General features: G+C 40.4%; 2 protein-coding genes across 5 annotated transcripts in view; one reads left to right on the forward strand and one right to left on the reverse strand.

Annotated features, from left to right (window-relative positions):
- prickle2a (prickle homolog 2a) overlaps positions 1 to 12,245 on the forward strand; it is a 119,021-nt gene extending 106,776 nt beyond the window's left edge. For 3 of the 4 annotated variants that reach the window (XM_082187382.1, XM_082187380.1, XM_082187381.1), the window contains 2 exons: positions 6,959 to 7,894; positions 8,222 to 12,245. In XM_082187382.1, coding sequence (XP_082043508.1) covers positions 6,959 to 7,894; positions 8,222 to 9,126 — 1,841 coding nt within the window. In that variant the 3' untranslated portion in view covers positions 9,127 to 12,245. The remainder of the gene's footprint in view (positions 1 to 6,958; positions 7,895 to 8,221) is intronic. The other variant, XM_082187383.1, reaches the window with a different exon arrangement.
- Positions 12,246 to 12,398: 153 nt separating this feature from the next.
- Positions 12,399 to 24,078, reverse strand: part of LOC309512017 (uncharacterized protein) — a 70,917-nt gene continuing 59,237 nt past the window's right edge. The window contains exon 6 of the mRNA XM_082187427.1: positions 12,399 to 13,228. Coding sequence (XP_082043553.1) covers positions 13,016 to 13,228 — 213 coding nt within the window. The 3' untranslated portion in view covers positions 12,399 to 13,015. The remainder of the gene's footprint in view (positions 13,229 to 24,078) is intronic.

The following is a 24,078-nucleotide window of genomic DNA, read 5'->3' on the forward strand; positions in this document are numbered from 1 at the left end:
GGCCCCATTGTCTCCTCAGGTGTGAATCACTAAATATGCATGATGGTGTTGAATCGTTGACGCACCTTGCGCATATTGCCTTTACAAACAAAAAGTGTTTTACAAGATTTAAATCAATGTATTGTGTTATGTGAATGATTAGGTAGGATGATTTTCACATAATTTTGAAGAAAAAACTCTAGGCAACGACATCCATTAGTCAAAAGTCCTATTGACACATATTTAGTATGTGTTTTGTGGCCTTATTTCAGAAACTTTAGTTTTTAGTTTTTAGTTTTTTCAATAACCATGCATAAACATTATTCTCTCAAAAATACAAACATGTACATGCATGTTGCTCACATATTATGGTAGCCCTGTTTGTGCTAAATAGAGTGTAATTATACCTTTGCCATTAATATGTTTATAAGCAACTGAAAAAAGCACAAATGTCAGGGCATGTCAGAACATCTCAAGGACCCCAAAAACCCCTCAGACCCCAGAGGGTAAGTATCTATACTTAAAGCCTGCTACTGTTGGACAGGTAGAGGGATGAATGTACCCAGATGCTAAAGCCTCCTCAATGTATGTCTACATGGCCAAGGTTTCAGGTCTTGTCAGTGGTTATACTTTACTCCCAGGTGGCACTGGGCTTTGCTGAAAACCTCTGTGAATGCTGCATACTCTGCTGCAATATTAGTTTCAACTTGGGTATCTGGGCTTTCAATACTGATAGTTTAACTTGGCAAGGAAACAGTGACATGAAGACAATTTGATTGACAGTAACTTGACCATTGTGTGAGCTCACCCTGGTTCCAGGAGATAGAAGGATTGTGACCCAGGATGATAGTATGCTTGGGAGAGTTGATTACATAGAGCGAAATAGTTTCCATGTGAAATAATCCAATCTTGAGGGTAACCGGTACTGTTTGATGTGTGATACTGGGGCCGAAGGGTGTGTTGTCTACAGTAGAAATGTTGATAGCCGGTACATGGAACTGGAAAGGTTGAGTTCCTGGACCAGGTCTCGGTGAATTGAATCCACTGCTGCCCTTGAATCAACTAACGATGTAACACATTTGTAGTCCTTATCAGATAATATCTTACCAGTCCTGCATGGGGAGTGGGCAGAGAGTGGATGTAATGGGTCAAAGCTTAGTTAGCGGCTTGTAAATTGTTTAGCCGATCTTGATAACCCTTGAGCACCTCGCTCTGATTAGTGAATGCCGCCTGTAGTTGAGAAACTTCTGCTGGATTCAGTGGTGGCGAAGTATTCTGTGACAAAATGGGCATGGAGGCATTCAAAATCCACACAAAATCAATTTGTAGGAGTTTATTAAAATAGCACAGCAGACAAATTCATATCGAAAATCAGAGAGACATATTTGTGATAACAGGTCGTAATCCAATAACTTGATAACAGTCCAACCAGGCAACAAAGCAAAAGTGTAATCCAACAAACGATATCCAATAAAGCAGGCATGATGATCATAACAATAGACAAAACAGCAGGCAATGGAAAACACTCGGCAAGACAGTAGAAGCCGCAATACTTTGCAAAGTATTTTGGCAGGAACATGACTATTTATGCATGTGGCGAACAGGAAATAACTAATGCAGAAGCAGTCTGTGATCAATACTCCCTCTGGGCTCCCTTTGGTGGACAGCTGAATGGGAGTCAGCCTTAGTTGTTACATTATCTTCGTATTCTTTCTTGAGAGGACCGCAATGGAAATAAGCCTTGGCTTTTTTGTGTATTTTATCCTCGTCATCGTTTTTCGAAATGATGTATGATCCCTCTTTGTACAAATTTCCTGTTTCAATATTGTCTAATAAACCAATCAATCAATTTATTAACGGAAAACTAATTATTTGATAAATTTTTTATTGCACCCTTAAAGTTCTCAATGCTCCCCTAAATTTTTTTAATTAGGAGCACGCATGCTCCTGGAATAAAAGTGAGCGTCAAACCCTGTGGGGTAATATATAACTTACCAGAATTCTTCTGTGATTTCATTCCCGCATGTCAGTTTTTTTCTGTTCTCAAGTTTTCAAAGTGTCTGAAGTAGACAATGGTCAAGGTACCACAAAATGAGATACACATCACAACTTATTCAGGAGTCAAAACATTTGTTAAAAGCACTTTATTACATTGCTTTGAGCTCTTTGACCAAGTTTAATTTGGTCTTTTTCTTTTAATGCATGGGAATATTTTCCCCTTTATTAAAAGAGAAATGTTGTCTTCAATTCAATTCAAATTTATTTGTATAGCGCTTTTCACAATACATATTGTCTCAAAGCAGCTTTACAGAAAGTGCATTTCAGAAGTGCATTTATGTCTTGTCTTGTTTATTTATATAGCATTCTTAGAACTAACTGAAGTTGAACCAAAATGCTTTACATAAAAAGAAGAAAAAAAGTACACACACATTGGCCAATAAAACGACAACATATAAAAACAGAACATTTAACCGTTATTCGCTAGCAATATTAAATGAGCTTTCCTGATGGGTAACGGCAGCTCATTCCACAGTCTCAGCCCTGTTACTGCAAAGATTCAATCGCCTTTATGTAGGCAGTTTGTTCCAGGCAATACAAGGAGTTTTTGATTCTCTGAGTGTAGAGTTCTGGAGGGATTATACAGGGTTGAATGGTTTGCCAGACACAGTGGGGCCTGGTTCATTAAAGATTTATATACCAACAATAAAATGTTGTACCAAATTCTAAGATGGACAGTAAGCCATTTTATAGAAGCTAAAAAAATACAGGGGTGATTTATTGGTGTTTCTTTACCCTCTGTAAGAGTCTTGCACCGATTGTAATCAAGACAAAGATGCAGCGGTGATGCCAGAATACAGAGAGTTACAAAATCCAGCAGTGATAGAATAAATGTGTGAATTATTCTTTCAAAGTCTGCATTTGATAAAGTATGGTTTGGTTTTGGCTAACAAACACAAATGATAAAAACAAGCCTGGATCACTGAGGTAATTCATTTGTCAAGTTTTAGGTTATTATCAATTTAAAAAACCTAAGTCTTTTACTGATGTATTCAGGGGACTCGAATCTAATCAAACTTTAGTGGAGTTATTTGAGTGGCTAAAAACAATAACCTCTGTTTTATCCTCGTTTAACATTAAAACGTTTTTCACCATCCAATTTTTTATGTCCTTAAACACATAAGAGCGCCTGAGTGGTAGATACAATTGAGTGTCACCGGCGTAACAATGAAATGACTCTCTAGTGGAAGCAAATATAAAGAAAAAAGTGTGGGAGAAAGAATAGATCCTTGCAGAACCCCCCAAAAGGAAGGCGTTTTTATTTTATTTTTTACCCTAGGTCGCATTACTATAATTAACTGAAAAATATCTATCTGTCAGATAAGATTGGAACCATTTCAAGACTATTCCTTATAGACCTACTGAATGTGCAAGACGGGAGATGAGGATGTTATGATCAATCATGTCAAAGGAAGCACTCAAATCAAGCAGCACCAAAACAACATAATTTCTTTTGTCTAAAGCCAAAAAGATATCGCTTAACTTTCATTAGAGCTGACTCTGCTGTGGGCTGTTTTGAACCCCTCAAACATTTCTCCTATAGAATTTTCATAAAAAAAATGTAAGTAGTTGTTGCAGCACATATTTTTTCTAAGATTTTAGAGACAAAGGAAGGCTGAGAACAATCAAAAGTCTGCAAACGACTAGGCATCACATCATTTGCACAGAATGTACGTTTACATTTTTGCACAATATATTCCAGCATTGTATAATATCTTCCAATATTGTATTAAAAGAAAATGAAAAAAGTACCCAAGCATTCAATTGTGTGATTGGAGTAGAGTAAGGGGAAGTTCTTTATGTAGTTCCTCTTGGTCCACTGGTAATTTACTACACTCAACAGGTGGCCCGTCAGCATTTACACTGTGGCCCACGTAATGCCAAAAATCAATGTAAAATTATATATTATAATTTGTGCCAAGAAATAGTGTGAATATTAGGGTGTGATTTTAATTTTGCATCACTTAAAGGGGTACTCCCCCCTCATGCTGTCCCAGGTGTTCTAAAGATTAAAAATAAAAAATAAAAATAATCCATCTCTGTGAGTCCATATAATGTAAGTATATGGGTCTCCCAAAGTTGATGCTTCAAAGCGAACATGAGGTATGTGTGAGAAAAATACTAAAACCATTGCTTCCGGCCAGCTGTCATGTGCAGGTTAATGAGAGCATTATAAAGTGCTCCGTTTTGAAGCATGACTTAAGCGTGTTCTGAAGTGACGCGGGAACACTCAGAACTGTCACTTCTCAAGCGAGTTTCACAAGGCACTTCTATCACACTTAACAACGTGCTGATGTTTACATCAAGTGTGAACTCATAAACATATGACAGTAGGCCGGAAGCGATTGTTTATAGTTTAAAAAGTTTAAAATATTAGAATATTAGTTGTCACTTTGCAGTTTGAAATGGCTGATGGCAGAGGTGTGGACTCGAGTCATGTGACTTGGACTCGAGTCAGACTCGAGTCATGAATTTGATGACTTCAGACTCGACTCGACAAAATGTACAAAGACTTGCAACTCGACTTGGACTTTAACATCAATGACTTGTGACTTCACTTGGACTTGCGCCTTTTGACTCGAGAAGACTTGCTACTTCCCATGAAAACTGGGGAAAAAAATTTTCACACGGCCGCGCCGCTCTCAGTTTATCTGCATCTGTGAAAAAATGTGCACCTGTATGCATGCAGCGAGCACGCGTGCTGCCTGCACGACATCCAATCACTGTAGTCCCACGTTGTTTTGATTCGACAGCATCTAAGCAGGCACATTGCAAGACAACCAATGAAGCGCAACAAGCAACAACGCGCCAGTTGGCAAAATGATACCGAAGATAGTTTCGTTTGGCTATAAAAATTACGAGGTACTCGAAAGTACCACCTGAAGTTGCACAAAGAAAGGTAAGTTTTGAACGAATGCTAAGCACCTTATCGGATGTACTGTAACTTACTAGCTGCTACATATTTACCATAGCTGCCAACTCTCACGCATTCACTCACACGCTCTCACGTCACGCCACACATCCATTTTCTCACGCACAGAAAAATCGCGAAGCAAAGATGACACGGAGACCGACAGACTAGACAAAGCAGGTTACTTATGATATTTAAAAAATCTCTGCTCTCAGATTCTGTCACTTTTATTACGAAATTCAGACAACAAATACCGTTGTGGCGCTTGTAAATGTGACGTGACAGATCCCTAGCGGCACGTGAACCGATCATGTCTAGCTGATAGTAAATAACGTTAAACAAGAATGAACACTGTTGAAAGATACAGTACAACTTGCCGAAATGTATATTCCTCATACATAATATCGACCAATTAATCAAAGGGGTCAATAAAACAGCTGGAGAAAAATTATGGCACATAACATTTACCTCAGGAAAGCCATTTAATGACCATAATATAGGCTATAGTTAGTTGGCTAGAAAAAAAAAAAAAGAGCTATAGAGAGTATTTTGCTAAATATGTGTACAATATTGCATGTTTATTATATTTTTACTTATATCATTAAATAAAGTTGTTATTATAATAAATAAAAAAACCGCATTATATTTAATTTGTGTTATTTTTAACCTTAAATAATACTGCCAGCTAATAGGGATCTCTGTATGTTTACAGCATTAGGTGAGTTTTTTTTATTTTATTTTTTTTATTAATGCCTATCTTGTGTAGACTACCTAGTAATATTTATCCAAATGAGTCAATATTAAATCAAATCACAATAATTGAATTGAACTGAAATAATAAAAAAGCGTAGCTTACCGGAAATTGAACCATATAAACATTGTAACATGTTGTCACTAAACCTAATAAAATTCAGTCTAGTTACTAAAATGTTTTGACAATCACAATACACTTATTGTGATGCAAAAATTACATCACAATTATTAATAATTGCATCACAATTGCACCCCCCCCCCCCCCCTTCCAGCAGAAGAAATAAATTCATGTGAAATTTTTTGTGAAAATTACATTTTCTGTTTTTTACTGTATTTGATTAATGTCATTGTATAAAAAGAGGTTTAAATAAATACAAATCTTACAGACATACATGATTTGTATACATTTTATTTCTGTGGTAAGAGGACTTGAAATGACTCGAAACTAAAATGGTAGGACTTTGGACTCGACTTGAGACTTGTTGGCTTTGACTTTTGACTCGACTCGGGACTTGCCTCATCTTTGACTCGACTTGACTTGGGACTCGAGGGCAAAGACTTGAGACTTACTTGTGACTTGCATAACAATGACTTTGTCCCACCTCTGGCTGATGGTCCTCTTAGCAGCATAGAAAATTTTACTTTTTAATTCATGTAACTATGCAACTAACTCTCATCAGAGTATTAGTAGACTGTCTACTTAATATATGCTAACACTTTATTGTGATGCTCCTCCAACAGACATTCTAATGACTATAAGTAACTTTGCAACAACGTCAACGTATTCTACCAACCCAAATCCTAACACTTAACCCTACCAGTCTACTACAGTCTACTTATACTCTGAGAGTTAGCTGACATTTAGTTGCAAAGTTACTTATAGTTAGTAGAGTTTCTAAAGTGAACCATCAAAATAAAGTGTATCCAAAAATTCGTATAAAAAACTCAAATTCTAAAGTGATGGCAAAACAAATATGCAGAAAATTTGGCCGACATACAGTATGTTTAGCCATGCTATATATATGCCAAATGTGATAGCTATCTTCCAAGTTTGGCCAGAGTTTCAAAAGTTTTTGCTATCTGTGTTGCTTTCATGAGCTTAATAGACATCTCTGCAAAAACATGTTGTAACGCAAACAGATACAGATGGGACTGCTTGAAAGCATTTTTAAATACCAATACTGATTTTCCACACACTAAATTTGAAGTCGTAATAAATAAAGATGGTTATTGTCTTTTGTCTGTAATGTGTTTTAGGTATAGACCAAGGACAGATGGCATATGAAGGCCAACACTGGCATGCCACTGAAGAGTGTTTCAGCTGTGCCCGCTGCAATCAGTCTTTGCTGGGTCGTCCTTTCTTGCCGAAACAAGGTTTGATCTACTGTTCCCGTCTCTGCAGCCAAGGGGATGAGCCTGAGCTGTCGGACTCCTCAGACTCTGCTTTCCAGAGTGCCCGTTCCCGACAGTCACACCACAGTGGTCAGATTGGCAAGGATGGGACAAAAGGGAAGGGTGAAGGTGTCCGACAAACGTCATCTGGCCCTACACAATTAGCTGGTGATGCGGAGCCTCTAGCTGTTCAAATGGATTTGCTGAGCATCTCAAGCCCAGCACCCAGCCGCACTCCCCATCGCACACCAACAAGAACCCCAAATAGAACCCAAAGTCGGTCTCCAAGTCTCAACCATGAGCAGCCAGTTTGGGTAAACCGGGATGAGCCTTACTCCTATGAGTCTCAACAAAGAGATTCCTCCACATCTCCAAATCCCCATCAGCTACGAAGCCAATGTAGCATCCGTACCGCTTACCCTCCTTCTCCCAATCAGCCACCCAAGATAGTGAGCAGTCCAGAGTCTTGGTCCAAAGAACCACCTGGGGGTAATTCCAAAAAGCCTCCAGTCATTGCTGCTCTGAGGGGGCACTCTTTCAATGAAAATTGGATGCACCATGGCCAAGAGCCTGAATTTCACGCTCCCAAGCTCAAAACACAAATGAGCTTCAATGAAGTATCAAGCCGTAATTCTGGATTTTTGGACAAGCGCAGTATCAGTGTGCAAGGTTTCCCCCGAGAGATGCGTCCTCCATTGCTGAGGAGCAGGCACCAGTTTGGGCCAAGCTTTGGTGAACTTACGCCACTAGAACAAACACCAAGAGGTTCTGCTGACTCACTGGCCCTTTCATACACTACAGGTGAGCTTAAATTCAGTTCAAATACAAATACCATGATACTTCATATCACTAATTGACAGGGATATGATCAAAACAAGAGATAAATGGTGCATTCAGCTGTCACACATTGCACATGGTGTACCCTATTTCTGATCTTAAAAATACCATGATACTCCATATCACTGCCTGACAGGGTTATGTTCAAAAGAAGAGATGAGATGGTTCATTCAAACTCAACACTTTTCACACGGTGTACCTATATCTGATCTCTCCCATTGTACCTTTATCTGATCTATATCTGATCTCTCCCATTACCTATATCTGATCTCTCCCATTGTTTGTCTTCAGCAGGAAACTCCTTAGATGGGACTAACAGGCGTCAGGAGCACTTCTCTCGATTTTCTATGCCTGACCTGAGTAAAGACTCTGGGGTAATTGTGTCTGATAAAGGCACCATGGGTACTTTAAACTCATCAATGCAGTTCCGCAGCACTGAATCCCTGAGCTCTGTCCCAAGACCCCTTGCTGATATTGGCATGCCTGTCAGAGTAAGGTACCCTCCTCCACTATACTGGGATTCGCACAGAGGGATAAGTTTTGAGGATCCAGTCAAAGGTCGCATTGGTCCTGCAGGAAGCATGTCCTGTATGCAAGAAGGCAATGCCCAAGCAATGACACCACGGCCAAGACGTCCTCAAACACAAGACTCTCCCAGACAGCAGCGTCAGCGACAACGTCACCACCACAAGAGTCACAAAGGTCATAAATATCAGTATCGCTCCCGCCGCTCTCGGTCAGACAATGCCCTGCATTTAGCTACAGAAAATCAGAGTTTCCCTGGGGACCCCATTCATAGATTTCACAATGACTTTGAGCGACCATCCTCATCAAGAATGTCACACAATCTCTTTGGAGCTAATTATGGGTATCGACAACAGTTCTTTAGGCCATGTCCTCGAACCACATCGGACCTCACCTTGCAGGATCCTGGAGGTCCACAGATTGGACAGTATATGGGAAGGTATGGAGAAACAGCTGATGATGAAGATCAGTTTTGCTCAACCTGTTCCTCTTCTTCAGAGGTGTCTGATGATGATGGTTACCTTATGGGTGAAGTCATTCCACGGCCAGTGCAGCTCCGATACTTTGACAATGAGGAATTGCGACATCGTTATAGTCCTACATTGACGGGTGGTCACACCCAATTACATACACGCAAACGGCGAAAGAGCAAGAACTGCATCATATCATAAGCAAATGGTAATGTGAGTATCTGAGTGTGTGTATGTGAGAGTGGGTGAAGTGAGTAAGTGAGCAGTGAGTAGACCCCTGTACAACATCATTTAAATGTCAAATGATTCAAAATTCTATCACCTTGCGTTAATTGTGTTACTTGTTTAGTTGAACATACGGGTATTTCCTCTTGTGTAATATTAACCGTTTAGATGTACTATTTTAAACATACAGGCTCCACAGTAGGAACTTGATCCAAGTACACCTTTTATTACAGATTTAATTTTTATTTTTCTTAATTTGATGTCCACCTTTATTTTTGATAAAGTCTCAATCTTTTTCAGCATAGAGGACACCGGTGTTTCTGGAGAGATTTATTTTTCAGATGCTCTTTGCTGGAAAGTTCCTCTACATTTCTCTTTAAAATAACCCAAAGGGGTGTCATTGGAAGTCAGGCTTTTTTCACCTTTAGAATTTCTTGCATGATTTTGCCAGTGTGCTGTGGATCGTTATCATGCTGAAATATTCTTCTTTTGCCCAACGTCTTCCAATCTTGCTTTTTTTGTTCTGAAGGGTATGCAAGGATTTGTCCATAGAGATTGATACCATACAATGTCCTTGAGCTGCCACAGAAACCCTGATTTCCATTGATAACCCCACTTCCATGTCTAAAGCACTTGCCCTTCTGCTTTTCAGAACTAGATTGTACAAGTAATTTTAAGATAGGGGTGTTCAATCCTGCTTCTGGGGGGCCATCATCATGCAAATGTTGCTCCTGCCAGAAAGTTTCTAATCCTAAAGATGTTGATTAGGTGATTCAGGTGTGTTTAAATATGTCTGGAGCTAAACTCTGCTGAAAGGTGGTCCTCTGGGAACAGAATTGGACATCCCTGTTTTTGGATGATTGGTGGTACTATGGCTCATTCTAACCCTCCTATTTAATGCTGCAACTGCAAAGTTTGGACTGCATTTTAGTTGGTCACAATCTCCCTGTATCCTTTTTGATCTTTGTGAAGTCTCACAATCAGATTTTTTTTTTTTTATGTCCAATCTTCTCCACGTGGAGCCAATCAGTCATGTAGACAAATTCAACCCATAAGGTGTGTGTGTGTGTGTGTGTGTGTGTGTGTGTGTGTGTGTGTGTGTGTGTGTGTGTGTGTGTGTGTGTGTATATTTAAAATGTTTAAATAATGCAGAAATAATGCAGTTATCAAGAGGTGATAACATTTATATTCATTTGACAGTTAAGTGATATTTCACGGGGTGTACTCACTTCTGTTGTGTATTGTATTAATTTCCTAAATATCCAACTATGGGTTGAAATCCAATTCAGGCATGTTTCAGTCATTGCATAAGTAACACTGTAGGTAATGTGTTCTGATCTGAAATCATGTGTTTACTGTGACTGGAGATTGCACAATGATCAAACGTATGAATTTCTATTTCTTGGAATTGTACATGGAATTTTATCTATTGCTAAGAATATGAATTTTGTTTTGTAGAAACCTGTGCAATAACAATCTGCTACATAACTTCATTTCAGGAGAAGGAAAGAAGTGACGACTTAACCTTCAGAATTAGGATATGGATTTTTAACTTACTCTGAAATTAATTTGCATTACTCTTGAAAACATTTGGGATTACTGCTCGGCATATTCCATAAACTCAGTGCATCAGAAATCTAATTACAACCATTTTTTTAAATCTGTTTTTAGATTTCTTGGTTGTGAGTATAATTCTAGTCAAGTCTACACTCTCCCCTTTCTTTTTCCCTTAATTTTTGGTATAATTTAGTGGCAATACGGTTTTCTATAATCCCATCGCTGCTTACTGTTAATTGTTCTAAATACCGTAGTTTCCTAATATGCGCTCTTCATGGTTTTCAACTTGTTTTATTAATGTCATTCTAAAATTAAACTTTATAAAATGTTTATCATTTTGTTGGGCAATGTTGGTTATGGTTTTAAATGCAATATACTGTCTTTTCCAAAGTCATTTACGAATAATATCTTAAAATTAAATGTTTTCCTAATGATAAAAACAATATATAAAAATAATGTAGTATTGTAAAAGTTCTGTAAATATTGTCTTAAATATTTCTATATTTTGTATCTTCAGATGCATTATTTGTATCATATTATAGAGTGTAGAATCCAATGGTGACTGCATGTGTATCCCCAGTTCATGTCTTGTATGTGAATTAAATAACTATTTCAACAAACAAACAAAGCCTTTAATTAAGCTTCAGATTAATACCATTGTGATGTTTTAAAAATACTATTTTATATTATATTTTCTGAAATATAATCTGATGTAGGGTGTAAATTTCTTATTTTGTGCTTTTTTAAATTCCTTCAGTTTCAGATAATCCTCTCCTGTGATTATTTTGTTTTTCACAATCTTGAAGTCCTCATGAATATGCAAATTAGCCCCGCCTCCACTCACTCACACCAGTTCAGAGATCCACTCGCTCAACTTTACTATAGTAAACGCTGCACAACGGCTAGTGGTTTAATTCATTCATGTTAGAACCAGAATCTGATTCAGAAAAAGTAGTGGAAGAGTGAATTATACCGGCTCGTCTAAAGTCGATGTATCAGAATGGTAATGTGGTTCATGTATCGCTCTCTACAGCGTCGGACACGACACATGAGGAAGGCAACGAGAACAAAAGCGAATCAAAAAGTATTTATTAACACAATAACGTTTGCAACTCATAACTAACATATCGGAACATCAACGTAAATAAAGAATAAGCTACGTAATTAACACAAACACAAAATACACACTCCAAAACACAGGCCTGCAAACATACATTCCCAAACTAAACTAATACATGAAGCAAACGAATAATAAACAAATAAAGCAGCAACCCAAAATAACAGAAGACACGATGTTAACCGAAGAGAGTGAAGTCAGAGATCCATCAGCTTTTCTCATTCTCTGCTGGTGTTTCACATGATTCCCTCTTTAATCCAGAACACAATAACTGGGATAACCTCTCCTGCTAGTTCACTGCTAATGATATGCTGAAGCCCGCCGGCTCGTTGATCTGATTGGTTACAAGGTAGTTTGTGACGTCAGAAACACCAGCGATTTCAAAGCGTGTGTTTGAGACTGTCTTTGGTTCACTGCAGTTTTAAGGAGGAAATACTCAGCAATGGTGTCGACTTATGAACTTACACATGGTTTGTCTTAAAGCATATTAAAAACACCACATAGACACATAAACTACATTAAAAGCTGGATGTTCACCACAGGGGGACTTTAAAAGAAAATGTTTACAATCCTGTAGATTAGTGGAAGACCATTTTTATTTGTAATACATGTAGACAGACAGAATTCAAGACAACAGCAAGCTTAATACCAAACTAACATTTCACTTCATGCTTTATGTACAACTAAATTCATTATTCTTTACTCTGTCTTCCACGGATATTTGAGACTTGTTTCTCAACGTGGTACTTATAGTAACAGTTTGCAAACAATATACAGGCAGAAAACATCAATGCAAACATGAATTATATATTCATACTTAAATATACTTTTACTCTGGGTTCGCATTGGTTAGCTTGAATTTAATTCTAAAAACTTTGTAATCTTGGTAATGACCATTAAAAATGAGACTTTTCTCACTGGTTTTGTGGAAGTACAGATAACTGGCACAGCCTCTGATTATCAACAGAATAAATACAAGTAATTCTAAAATTTATTTGATTGACAATGTATATTAATTGGGTCAATCTCGTAACAGCTTTTTAGCATTAGGATCAGTGCAACAAATCATTCACAGAAACGCTGATAGAGCTACAGGTGTGTTAATAATGTGGCACATTTTTAAAGTCGAATGATAGCGTGAATAAGAAGTTAGTAAATCAGTATCTGCATTCAGCCCTGTGTTTGCAGTCTTCACTTGATGGCGTGTGTTAGGGAGGTGGACGGAGTGTCCGGCTCTCGGGAATCATACTCCTGGATGAACTGCTCCATGGCCTTGATGCAGCGCGTGCCGATGTCCCGCAGGTTCTCGTGCAGAGACAGCTGGATCGGCTTCTCCAGGGACGGATCCTTGGACACCAACATCTTCACAACCATGCCGAACGTATCACAGTCCTGCCGATACACCTGTGTGGATTAGAGACATGGATTCCTCAAAACATTACAATATATTAATTCAACTACAGCATTTTTGTTTTTAAGAAGCCGCCAGCCTTTCTTAATTATTTTATTTTTATAATTTTCACAAAATGGTTGTGGCCCTCAGATTATATTGTTGTATGAATATCTGAGCATGCACTGTATCAAAAGAAAGAACAGAGCCTCTGCTTTAAAAAAGAAATAAATATACATTTTATTCTAGTTTCATGAATTCTTTTGATCAATACTTGAAAGTGGGTAAACTTGATGAAAAAAGCAACAATTTGAAAAGTAAAAGTGGTAAAGACAGCAAACAATATATGCTCAATGCTCTTTTCCACTTGTTTCTTCTTTTTCACATGTTTTTTGATCAGGAGATTCAGAACTCTTTCAGGAGATCGTGTTACGACAGTGAGCACAACTGGAGCTACATGTGCAAAACTCTAACTACAGTCTGCACTACCAACAGTCACCTGAGCTAAACAGTTCACATCACCTGCAAAACTCACTCAGAGCAACACAACTCTTAACACACGGCTCAAAACAGCCTCAGTGCAGCCAAACACTACACACAACCCTCACTGAGATAACACACACTGTCCCTCAGAACACACTGAGAGGAAACACACTACACACACCCCTCACTGAGATAACACACACTGTCACTCAGAACACACTGAGAGGAAACACACTACACACACCCCTCACTGAGATAACACACACTGTCACTCAGAACACTACACACAACCCTCACTGAGATAACACACACTGTCACTCAGAACACACTGAGAGGACACACACTACACACACCCCTCACTGAGATAACACACACTGTCCCTCAGAACACACTGAGAGGAAACACACTACACACACCCCTCACTGAGATAACACACACTGTCACTCAGAACACACTGAGAGGAAACACACTACACACACCCCTCACTGAGATAACACACACTGTCCCTCAGAACACACTGAGAGGAAACACACTACACACACCCCTCACTGAGATAACACACACTGTCACTCAGAACACACTGAGAGGAAACACACTACACACACCCCTCACTGAGATAACACACACTGTCCCTCAGAACACACTGAGAGGAAACACACTACACACACCCCTAACTGAGATAACACACACTGTCACTCAGAACACACTGAGAGGAAACACACTACACACACCCCTCACTGAGATAACACACACTGTCACTCAGAACACACTACACACACCCCTCACTGAGATAACACACACTGTCACTCAGAACACACTGAGAGGAAACACACTACACACACCCCTCACTGAGATAACACACACTGTCACTCAGAACACACTACACACACCCCTCACTGAGATAACACACACTGTCACTCAGAACACACTGAGAGGAAACACACTACACACAACCCTCACTGAGATAACACACACTGTCACTCAGAACACACTGAGAGGAAACACACTACACACACCCCTCACTGAGATAACACACACTGTCACTCAGAACACACTGAGAGGAAACACACTACACACACCCCTCACTGAGATAACACACACTGTCCCTCAGAACACACTGAGAGGAAACACACTACACACAACCCTCACTGAGTTAACACACACTGTCCCTCAGAACACACTGAGAGGAAACACACTACACACACCCCTCACTGAGATAACACACACTGTCACTCAGAACACACTGAGAGGAAACACACTACACACAACCCTCACTGAGATAACACACACTGTCCCTCAGAACACACTGAGAGGAAACACACTACACACACCCCTCACTGAGATAACACACACTGTCACTCAGAACACACTGAGAGGAAACACACTACACACACCCCTCACTGAGATAACACACACTGTCTCTCAGAACACACTGAGAGGAAACACACTACACACACCCCTCACTGAGATAACACACACTGTCCCTCAGAACACACTACACACAACCCTCACTGAGATAACACACACTGTCCCTCAGAACACACTGAGAGGAAACACACTACACACACCCCTCACTGAGATAACACACACTGTCACTCAGAACACACTGAGAGGAAACACACTACACACACACACCCCTCACTGAGATAACACACACTGTCACTCAGAACACACTGAGAGGAAACACACTACACACACCCCTCACTGAGATAACACACACTGTCCCTCAGAACACACTGAGAGGAAACACACTACACACACACACCCCTCACTGAGATAACACACACTGTCACTCAGAACACACTGAGAGGAAACACACTACACACACCCCTCACTGAGATAACACACACTGTCCCTCAGAACACACTGAGAGGAAACACACTACACACACCCCTCACTGAGATAACACACACTGTCCCTCAGAACACACTGAGAGGAAACACACTACACACACCCCTCACTGAGATAACACACACTGTCCCTCAGAACACACTGAGAGGAAACACACTACACACACCCCTCACTGAGATAACACACACTGTCACTCAGAACACACTGAGAGGAAACACACTACACACACCCCTCACTGAGATAACACACACTGTCCCTCAGAACACACTGAGAGGAAACACACTACACACACCCCTCACTGAGATAACACACACTGTCCCTCAGAACACACTGAGAGGAAACACACTACACACACCCCTCACTGAGATAACACACACTGTCCCTCAGAACACACTGAGAGGAAACACACTACACACACACACCCCTCACTGAGATAACACACACTGTCCCTCAGAACACACTGAGAGGAAACACACTACACACAACCCTCACTGAGATAACACACACTGTCACTCAGAACACACTGAGAGGAAACACACTACACACACACACCCCTCACTGAGATAACACACACTGTCCCTCAGAACACACTGAGAGGAAACACACTACACACAACCCTCACTGAGATAACACACACTGTCACTCAGAACACACTGAGAGGGAAAACACTACACACACACACCCCTCACTGAGATAACACACACTGTCACACAGAACACACTGAGAGGAAACACACTACACACAACCCTCACTGAGATAACACACACTGTCACTCAGAACACACTGAGAGGAAACACACTACACACAACCCTCACTGAGATAACACACACTGTCCCTCAGAACACACTGAGAGGGAAAACACTACACACAACCCTCACTGAGATAACACACACTGTCACACAGAACACACTGAGAGGAAACACACTACACACAACCCTCACTGAGATAACACACACTGTCTCTCAGAACACACTGAGAGGAAACACACTACACACACCCCTCACTGAGATAACACACACTGCCACTCAGAACACACTGAGAGGGAAAACACTACACACAACCCTCACTGAGATAACACACACTGTCACTCAGAACACACTGAGAGGAAACACACTACACACAACCCTCACTGAGATAACACACACTGTCACTCAGAACACACTGAGAGGAAACACACTACACACAACCCTCACTGAGATAACACACACTGTCACTCAGAACACACTGAGAGGGAAAACACTACACACAACCCTCACTGAGATAACACACACTGTCACTCAGAACACACTACACACACCCCTCACTGAGATAACACACACTGTCCCTCAGAACACACTGAGAGGAAACACACTACACACAACCCTCACTGAGATAACACACACTGTCACTCAGAACACACTGAGAGGGAAAACACTACACACAACCCTCACTGAGATAACACACACTGTCACTCAGAACACACTGAGAGGAAACACACTACACACAACCCTCACTGAGATAACACACACTGTCACTCAGAACACACTGAGAGGAAACACACTACACACAACCCTCACTGAGATAACACACACTGTCACTCAGAACACACTGAGAGGAAACACACTCGCATCAAACACCAATACAGAAAATACAAACTTTTCATCTTTACAGTTTGAACAATTTCAGTGACTTCATACAAAGTAATATTTTCTTCAAAGAAAAGAGTGACATTCTTTCACATGATTTATTTTAATTTGTAGAACATAATTCTTTAAGGTAAATGAAAATTAGCAGTTTGCTTCAATAGTCTGTAGTAATTTACGGAATTACAGTAATGAGAAAAAAAAGGTAGAAACTAAAAGTACATACTGTAATTCAAACAAATAATTGAGGGGCTAATCCTGCCTCTCTCTAGCATCAGGACACAGGTTTACATCAACATCACATCTAATGTTCTCTCTTGCCATGAGAACCTTCTGGAGTGCCTTATCCATCCCTGGCAGTCCTCTGGACTCGTGTCCTCACATCCGGCACGCATCCGCCCTCTCCCTGCCACCCTTCTCCTTCCACCAACCCGTCTTCCTTGTTCCATTTCCAAAATTAGTCTTTCTGAGCTCTACCTATATATATATGTGTGTGTGTGTGTTCACTAACAAGTGTAAAACAAGACCCCTGCTTAGCCTTTCAGCTGAAATTGCAGTCATCAGTGTTTGAAAGGCACAAGGCTGAAATCTATTCTGTTTTGAATGTGTGGTTCACAGTTTTGACAGCAGTGTGTTAGCATTTGAACAAAGTGCTGTAAATCCACAGTGTTGTGCAGGTTGTGGTTAAAGTCATGGGATAAGTGTGTAGAGTTTTGAAAACTGTGTTCAAGCAATGAAAAACGAGCTAGAGTTTGGTCCACATATGAACTGCTGCTGTGCAGACTGTAGTTAGAGTTTTACACATGTGACTCCAGTTGTGCCCACTGTCGTTTAGCAATCGAAAAAAAACTGTAATAAAAGCAAGCGAGCAATGGTTACTGTCAAATACATATCTAACTTACTTAATACCACTAAAGTGTGTCTATTTAATAATATATACTATGTTACTAAATCATTACCATATATATGTACCATGTTATTTACGTGGTACTTCAAAGAATGTCATAGTACTATAAAACATATGGCAATGTATTGGTACTTTAGGGTCCTCATATATAAAATCTTCTGTAGATTTCATCCTAAAAGCTTCAAAAACCACAAACGCTAGATTTAGCCAGAACCTGCGCAAAATTCCCTTTATAAACCCAGTCAGAGGAAGATTGTGTTACGTCGACTCCGCCCTGAAGTAACCATATACACTCACCTAAAGGATTATTAGGAACACCTGTTCAATTTCTCATTAATGCAATTATCTAATCAACCAATCACATGGCAGTTGCTTCAATGCATTTAGGGGTGTGGTCCTGGTCAAGACAATCTCCTGAACTCCAAACTGAATGTCAGAATGGGAAAGAAAGGTGATTTAAGCAATTTTGAGCGTGGCATGGTTGTTGGTGCCAGACGGGCCGGTCTGAGTATTTCACAATCTGCTCAGTTACTGGGATTTTCACAACCATTTCTAGGGTTTACAAAGAATGGTGTGAAAAGGGAAAAACATCCAGTATGCGGCAGTCCTGTGGGTGAAAATGCCTTGTTGATGCTAGAGGTCAGAGGAGAATGGGCCGACTGATTCAAGCTGATAGAAGAGCAACTTTGACTGAAATAACCACTCATTACAACCGAGGTATGCAGCAAAGCATTTGTGAAGCCACAACACGCACAACCTTGAGGCGGATGGGCTACAACAGCAGAAGACCCCACCGGGTACCACTCATCTCCACTACAAATAGGAAAAAGAGGCTACAATTTGCACGAGCTCACCAAAATTGGACAGTTGAAGACTGGAAAAATGTTGCCTGGTCTGATGAGTCTCGATTTCTGTTGAGACATTCAGATGGTAGAGTCAGAATTTGGCGTAAACAGAATGAGAACATGGATCCATCATGCCTTGTTACCACTGTACAGGCTGGTGGTGGTGGTGTAATGGTGTGGGGGATGTTTTCTTGGCACACTTTAGGCCCCTTAGTGCCAATTGGGCATCGTTTAAATGCCACGGCCTACCTGAGCATTGTTTCTGACCATGTCCATCCCTTTATGACCACCATGTACCCATCCTCTGATGGCTACTTCCAGCAGGATAATGCACCATGTCACAAAGCTCGAATCATTTCAAATTGGTTTCTTGAACATGACAATGAGTTCACTGTACTAAAATGGCCCCCACAGTCACCAGATCTCAACCCAATAGAGCATCTTTGGGATGTGGTGGAACGGGAGCTTCGTGCCCTGGATGTGCATCCCACAAATCTCCATCAACTGTAAGATGCTATCCTATCAATATGGGCCAACATTTCTAAAGAATGCTTTCAGCACCTTGTTGAATCAATGCCACGTAGAATTAAGGCAGTTCTGAAGGCGAAAGGGGGTCAAACACAGTATTAGTATGGTGTTACTAATAATCCTTTAGGTGAGTGTATGAGCTTACAACGCCTCGTTTCACTGACTAGGAGTCCGCGGAACACTCCAGAGTAACGGACATGTTCCGGCCGTCAACGAGCAAACACACTACAGGTGAAATAAACTAAAGCTCCTAATGTCACAGCTAGGCACAGATGTGTGTGTGTGTGTGTGTGTGTGTGTGTGTGTGTGTACTAACAGTGCTAATGCCCAATATCACTTATGTTTGTATAGTTAAGTGTTCCTACTCTAAGCGTCTACATTAGCAACTGCTGACTGGCCTGTTTCATGCTTATGCATTGCAATATCCCTTTGGGGAAAAATGTGTATGTCATAAAAAAAAATTCTGTTATTATTGTATGTTGTTGTTGACTTCAAGATCTTTTAAATAATAATAATTACACTTGTTAATTCAGATTGTTGTGCATTCATTTTATTGTAATTTTAGATTTCAGCATTTGCTTATTCACAAGGAACCATTTTCATGAAACCTACGAAAACTTCTCTCTATAATCTACAACATGCATTAGTGTAGTGGCCTCTAGTGGTGAGATTGCAGATTGCAGGGTATTAACTCCTTTCTAAGAGCGTAGACGTGGCCTTGCCAAGGTGGCAATTTCACTGGATCTAAACAAATCAGTCTAACCACATATGTGACCAGTAGCGGTGGCTTTCTTAATCTATTAAAATAATTTTGCAAGGGTTCTATGACATTAGTATATTTTTTACCAAATTAATGAAATAAGGGATTCATGCACCCTTTCCTTCAAAATGGTGTACCAGTGCCGTGGCATTGACTATAGACTAGATTTAATGCATTTCATTCATTAAATTTATAAAGAACTTTTAAGGTTCTTAAAAAAAAAAACACCAACAATAAAACAACTTATAATAACGTGTTAAAATGCAAGATAGCAGGTATATCTGGCGTCAAAACTATATTCGGCTATCTGCTATCCATATAACAATGAATTTGTCTATTACAAACAGGGATTGAATGTGTTCTTGACAATCTTTTACTTTCAAGTTACCTATAAAAAGTTAATTGATTCATTGAATCTTGAGAAGGAATGCAATAAAGCATCTCACCTTTAAAAATACCCAAAACGCCCCTTTCTCCTCACAATGTCAGTTATGTCCATCTGAAGTGCGCGCTGGCTCTCAGTACTGAGAATCGCAGGTTCGGGAAAGTCTGTCCTGGCTCACTGTGCTTCTCAGGCAGGTTTTTATTAGTTTCAGTTTAGAAAACGACCTGTCGCCACTCACCACTGAGACAGGGACTCTTCAGTGTAGTAACCACGTCTGTGACTCTTGGTAGAATAGATGTATTTATACCCTAACCTTGTGGTGCTTCACAAGCCGTGACTGTTTTTGAGTGGAATGACAGCTGATGCCCAGGACGCAGCGAGGCCTTGTGTGTTTGATGTCCTCAAACTGATCTCTGAGCAGTGATACACCTTATCTGAAGGGATTTTCCAATAAGGCTGCTTGAATAGGATCCACATCTGTCTCCTACAGCACATGTGAAACTACACTGACCCTCTCCAAAACTTTTTCCTGAATTACAAGCATCATAGCGAATTCAAATGTTTCGATTGATTTGATAAGTCCAGTCGCCTCTCTATATTCTTCTGACTTTTTTGACTGTAGAACAGTTTTGGTCAGTGCCTTTAGGATGTCAGCATAACGCAAATGTAGTGCGTGGAGAGCATCGTGTTTCGACGGCCATTGCGTGGGACAAAGTCTTTTCAGTGTTGGCTTCAAAAGCTGATTTTCCAACATTTCCCACCTTTTGATGCTTTGGCTGAAGAAAACAAAGTCTCTGGACCACGTCACAGAACTCCTTGATTGCTGTGATATGCTGACAAGCATCATTTAACACCAAATTCAAATTATGCGCAGCGCAATGCACGTATACAGCATTGGGCTCCATGTCTAGGATTCATCTCTGCATCCCAGAATAAAATTCTATTCATGACATTCGTCCCGTCATATCCTTGGCCTCTGCATTTTTAAAGCGACAGACCCTTACTTTGGATGAGATCAAGCATTTGTTGCTGGAGACCCTCTGCAGTTGCATTATCATTTTCATCTTTTCGAACGGTAACGTTTCTGAAAACTTGACTGAGTTGATCAACTCATTATGAGTTGCAGTGGCGGCTCCAGAGATTTTCTGTTGCAGGTGCTATGGGGATGCTCAACACTTAAGAGAAGGTGCTTTGAATTTTGGGGCGTTTCATTATGGAGGTCGCATCGGACCACCATAATGAAACGCCATCATGAACAACACCATAATGAAAGTATACACATGCGTACACGCCCGCATTAACTATACTCGTTCCGCGACTATAAGCATATACTGTATATATATATGTAAAAGTCTTCAACGCAAGGGCTATAGACAGGGACGCAACTACCCAGTGTCAGAGGGGTATGCAGCAACAATTTTGGCAATCATCAATCTGGTGCACTTTGAGAGTTAAAGCAGCACTCAGTAGCTTCGGGACTTCTTCGCTGTATTCTCGCTTTTTGCTCGCAGGTTTCTCTCTAGAGCTCCCCCCACAGCTTCGGAATAGATATTTGACAACACTGTTGTAAAAACTCGTTGGTGATTCTCAGACACCAGAGGCTATAGATCAACGACATCAAAGCAGATGGGACGTTCTTTCAAACGTCTTCTTCATTCGGGTTCGGACAGCGTGAGGGAGCGCAATAATGACAGCATTTTAGCAGATTTCTTTTGGCCGTAAAGCAATTGTTTACATCGCGAGACCTGATATCACGCGAGACTTCCTGACGCGGTGGCCGGCGGCGGCAAAGTTGCAAGTGCGTATTTTCCGCTCACGGGCACCAGGGGGGTGCGAAACGACCACCATTCAACCCGAAATAAGTAATATAACCATTCCAATGACTCCGAAGCTGTTCAGTTAAGGTAAAAAAAGTTACTTAGTTCACCTTTAAAAATGAAAAGCTCAAAGAAACAAAGAAAAATTCAAACCTCTTTTAGTTACAGTGTCAGTCTACATTACACTACATAATAATAATAGTTATAATATTAATCCCATGATAGTAATAGCCATAGCCTATATTGTAAAACAAATGCACTGAAAAATAAAGGAAACTTTCATAATTAGTTTTGTACTAATTTCTATACTTGAAAGAGTATATTTCTATACTTCACATTAAAGATGTGATTGGGCCAGCCCAGTGTCAATCAAGAAAAGAACCAATGGGCCGCTGATCTACGTGTTTCATGGGGTGTCAGAAAAAAACGAACGCTGACTTTTTTTGACCAATGCATTACACCGGCACTAACCCATGCGCCGCCAATTAAGCAAAACAAAACGAATGGGCCGCCGATGTACGAGTTTTATGGGCCGTTAAGACAAAAAAAAAAAAGTATGAGATGTATCGGCCCAAAAAGCACGTCGGCCCACCGGGAATCTCCCGGTAGTCCCGATGGCCAGTAGCCTACATGCCTGGACGTCACACTTTAAGTCCTACCTGTTGCCTTTCACCATCCACTTATTTAGCTGCTGTCACATCAATTGACATGCCATCTCCTTTTCCCTCTTTATTTTTCTATTTTTAGTCCCCGACAGCTTTTTTGCTATATCCATCTTTTTTTCGACGACAACTCACTAACGTTACTCGTTCCTGCTCGCTCAGCACTCACGGCGCCCGCCCCCGCCCCCGCCCCCGCCCCTTCCCCCGCCCGTCCCCGTCCCCGCCCCCGCCCGTCCGCCCCCGCCCGTCCGCTCACGATTTTTAAATTATTTAATTCCTATTTTTAACAACATGAAAAAGACTATTCAAACATGACATTAAAATATAATTATGAAAAAATTACAGACATTTCTTGGGGATGCTGGGCAGGTGCTATGGCTATTATAGGGGGAGCTACAGCACCACCTAGCCCCTCCCTGGCGTCGCCACTGCTGAGTTGATATCATTATGGCTTTTTTTATCCAGCAACTCTCACAACACTGGGTCGTGCTGGGCTAACAACTCAATTACTGACTAAAAGTTCCCATTGTTTGGGTCATTCAAATGTTCATTATGCACCCTGAATGACAGATTACATGAGGCTAATGTCAGAGTGACGTCTCTTCTTCGCCTGTCTCTTGTATTCGCTGTCAAGTTGTGCATTAGTTGTAAGGCGGTTTTCCCACATATCACATGTGACGCAGACTGCTATATGAGCATGTGAAGATTTGTGTTTCTTTATTTTGCCGGAAAGGCCCTGCCAGTCATTAAGCAGAAATATAGATGAAATCTTCTGTAGTTTTGCACTGAAATGCTCTCTTCGTTGTTGGTTTATTCGTTTTTGGGTTCCACTGAGATATTTTCTTGAACTCATGTTTGCACTCATACACTCATAAGCTTCCCTCTCAAAGCAATTTAGGAAATTCTCGATTTTGATTGGATAAAAACAATGACAGCAAAGGAAATTGTGATCGGCAAACACGGATAGATGGAAATTAGTACCAAGTCAAGTCAAGTCAAGTATA

This window comes from Leuciscus leuciscus, assembly GCF_965113295.1.
Source record: "Leuciscus leuciscus genome assembly, chromosome: 13".
Taxonomy (NCBI): Eukaryota; Metazoa; Chordata; class Actinopteri; order Cypriniformes; family Leuciscidae; genus Leuciscus; species Leuciscus leuciscus.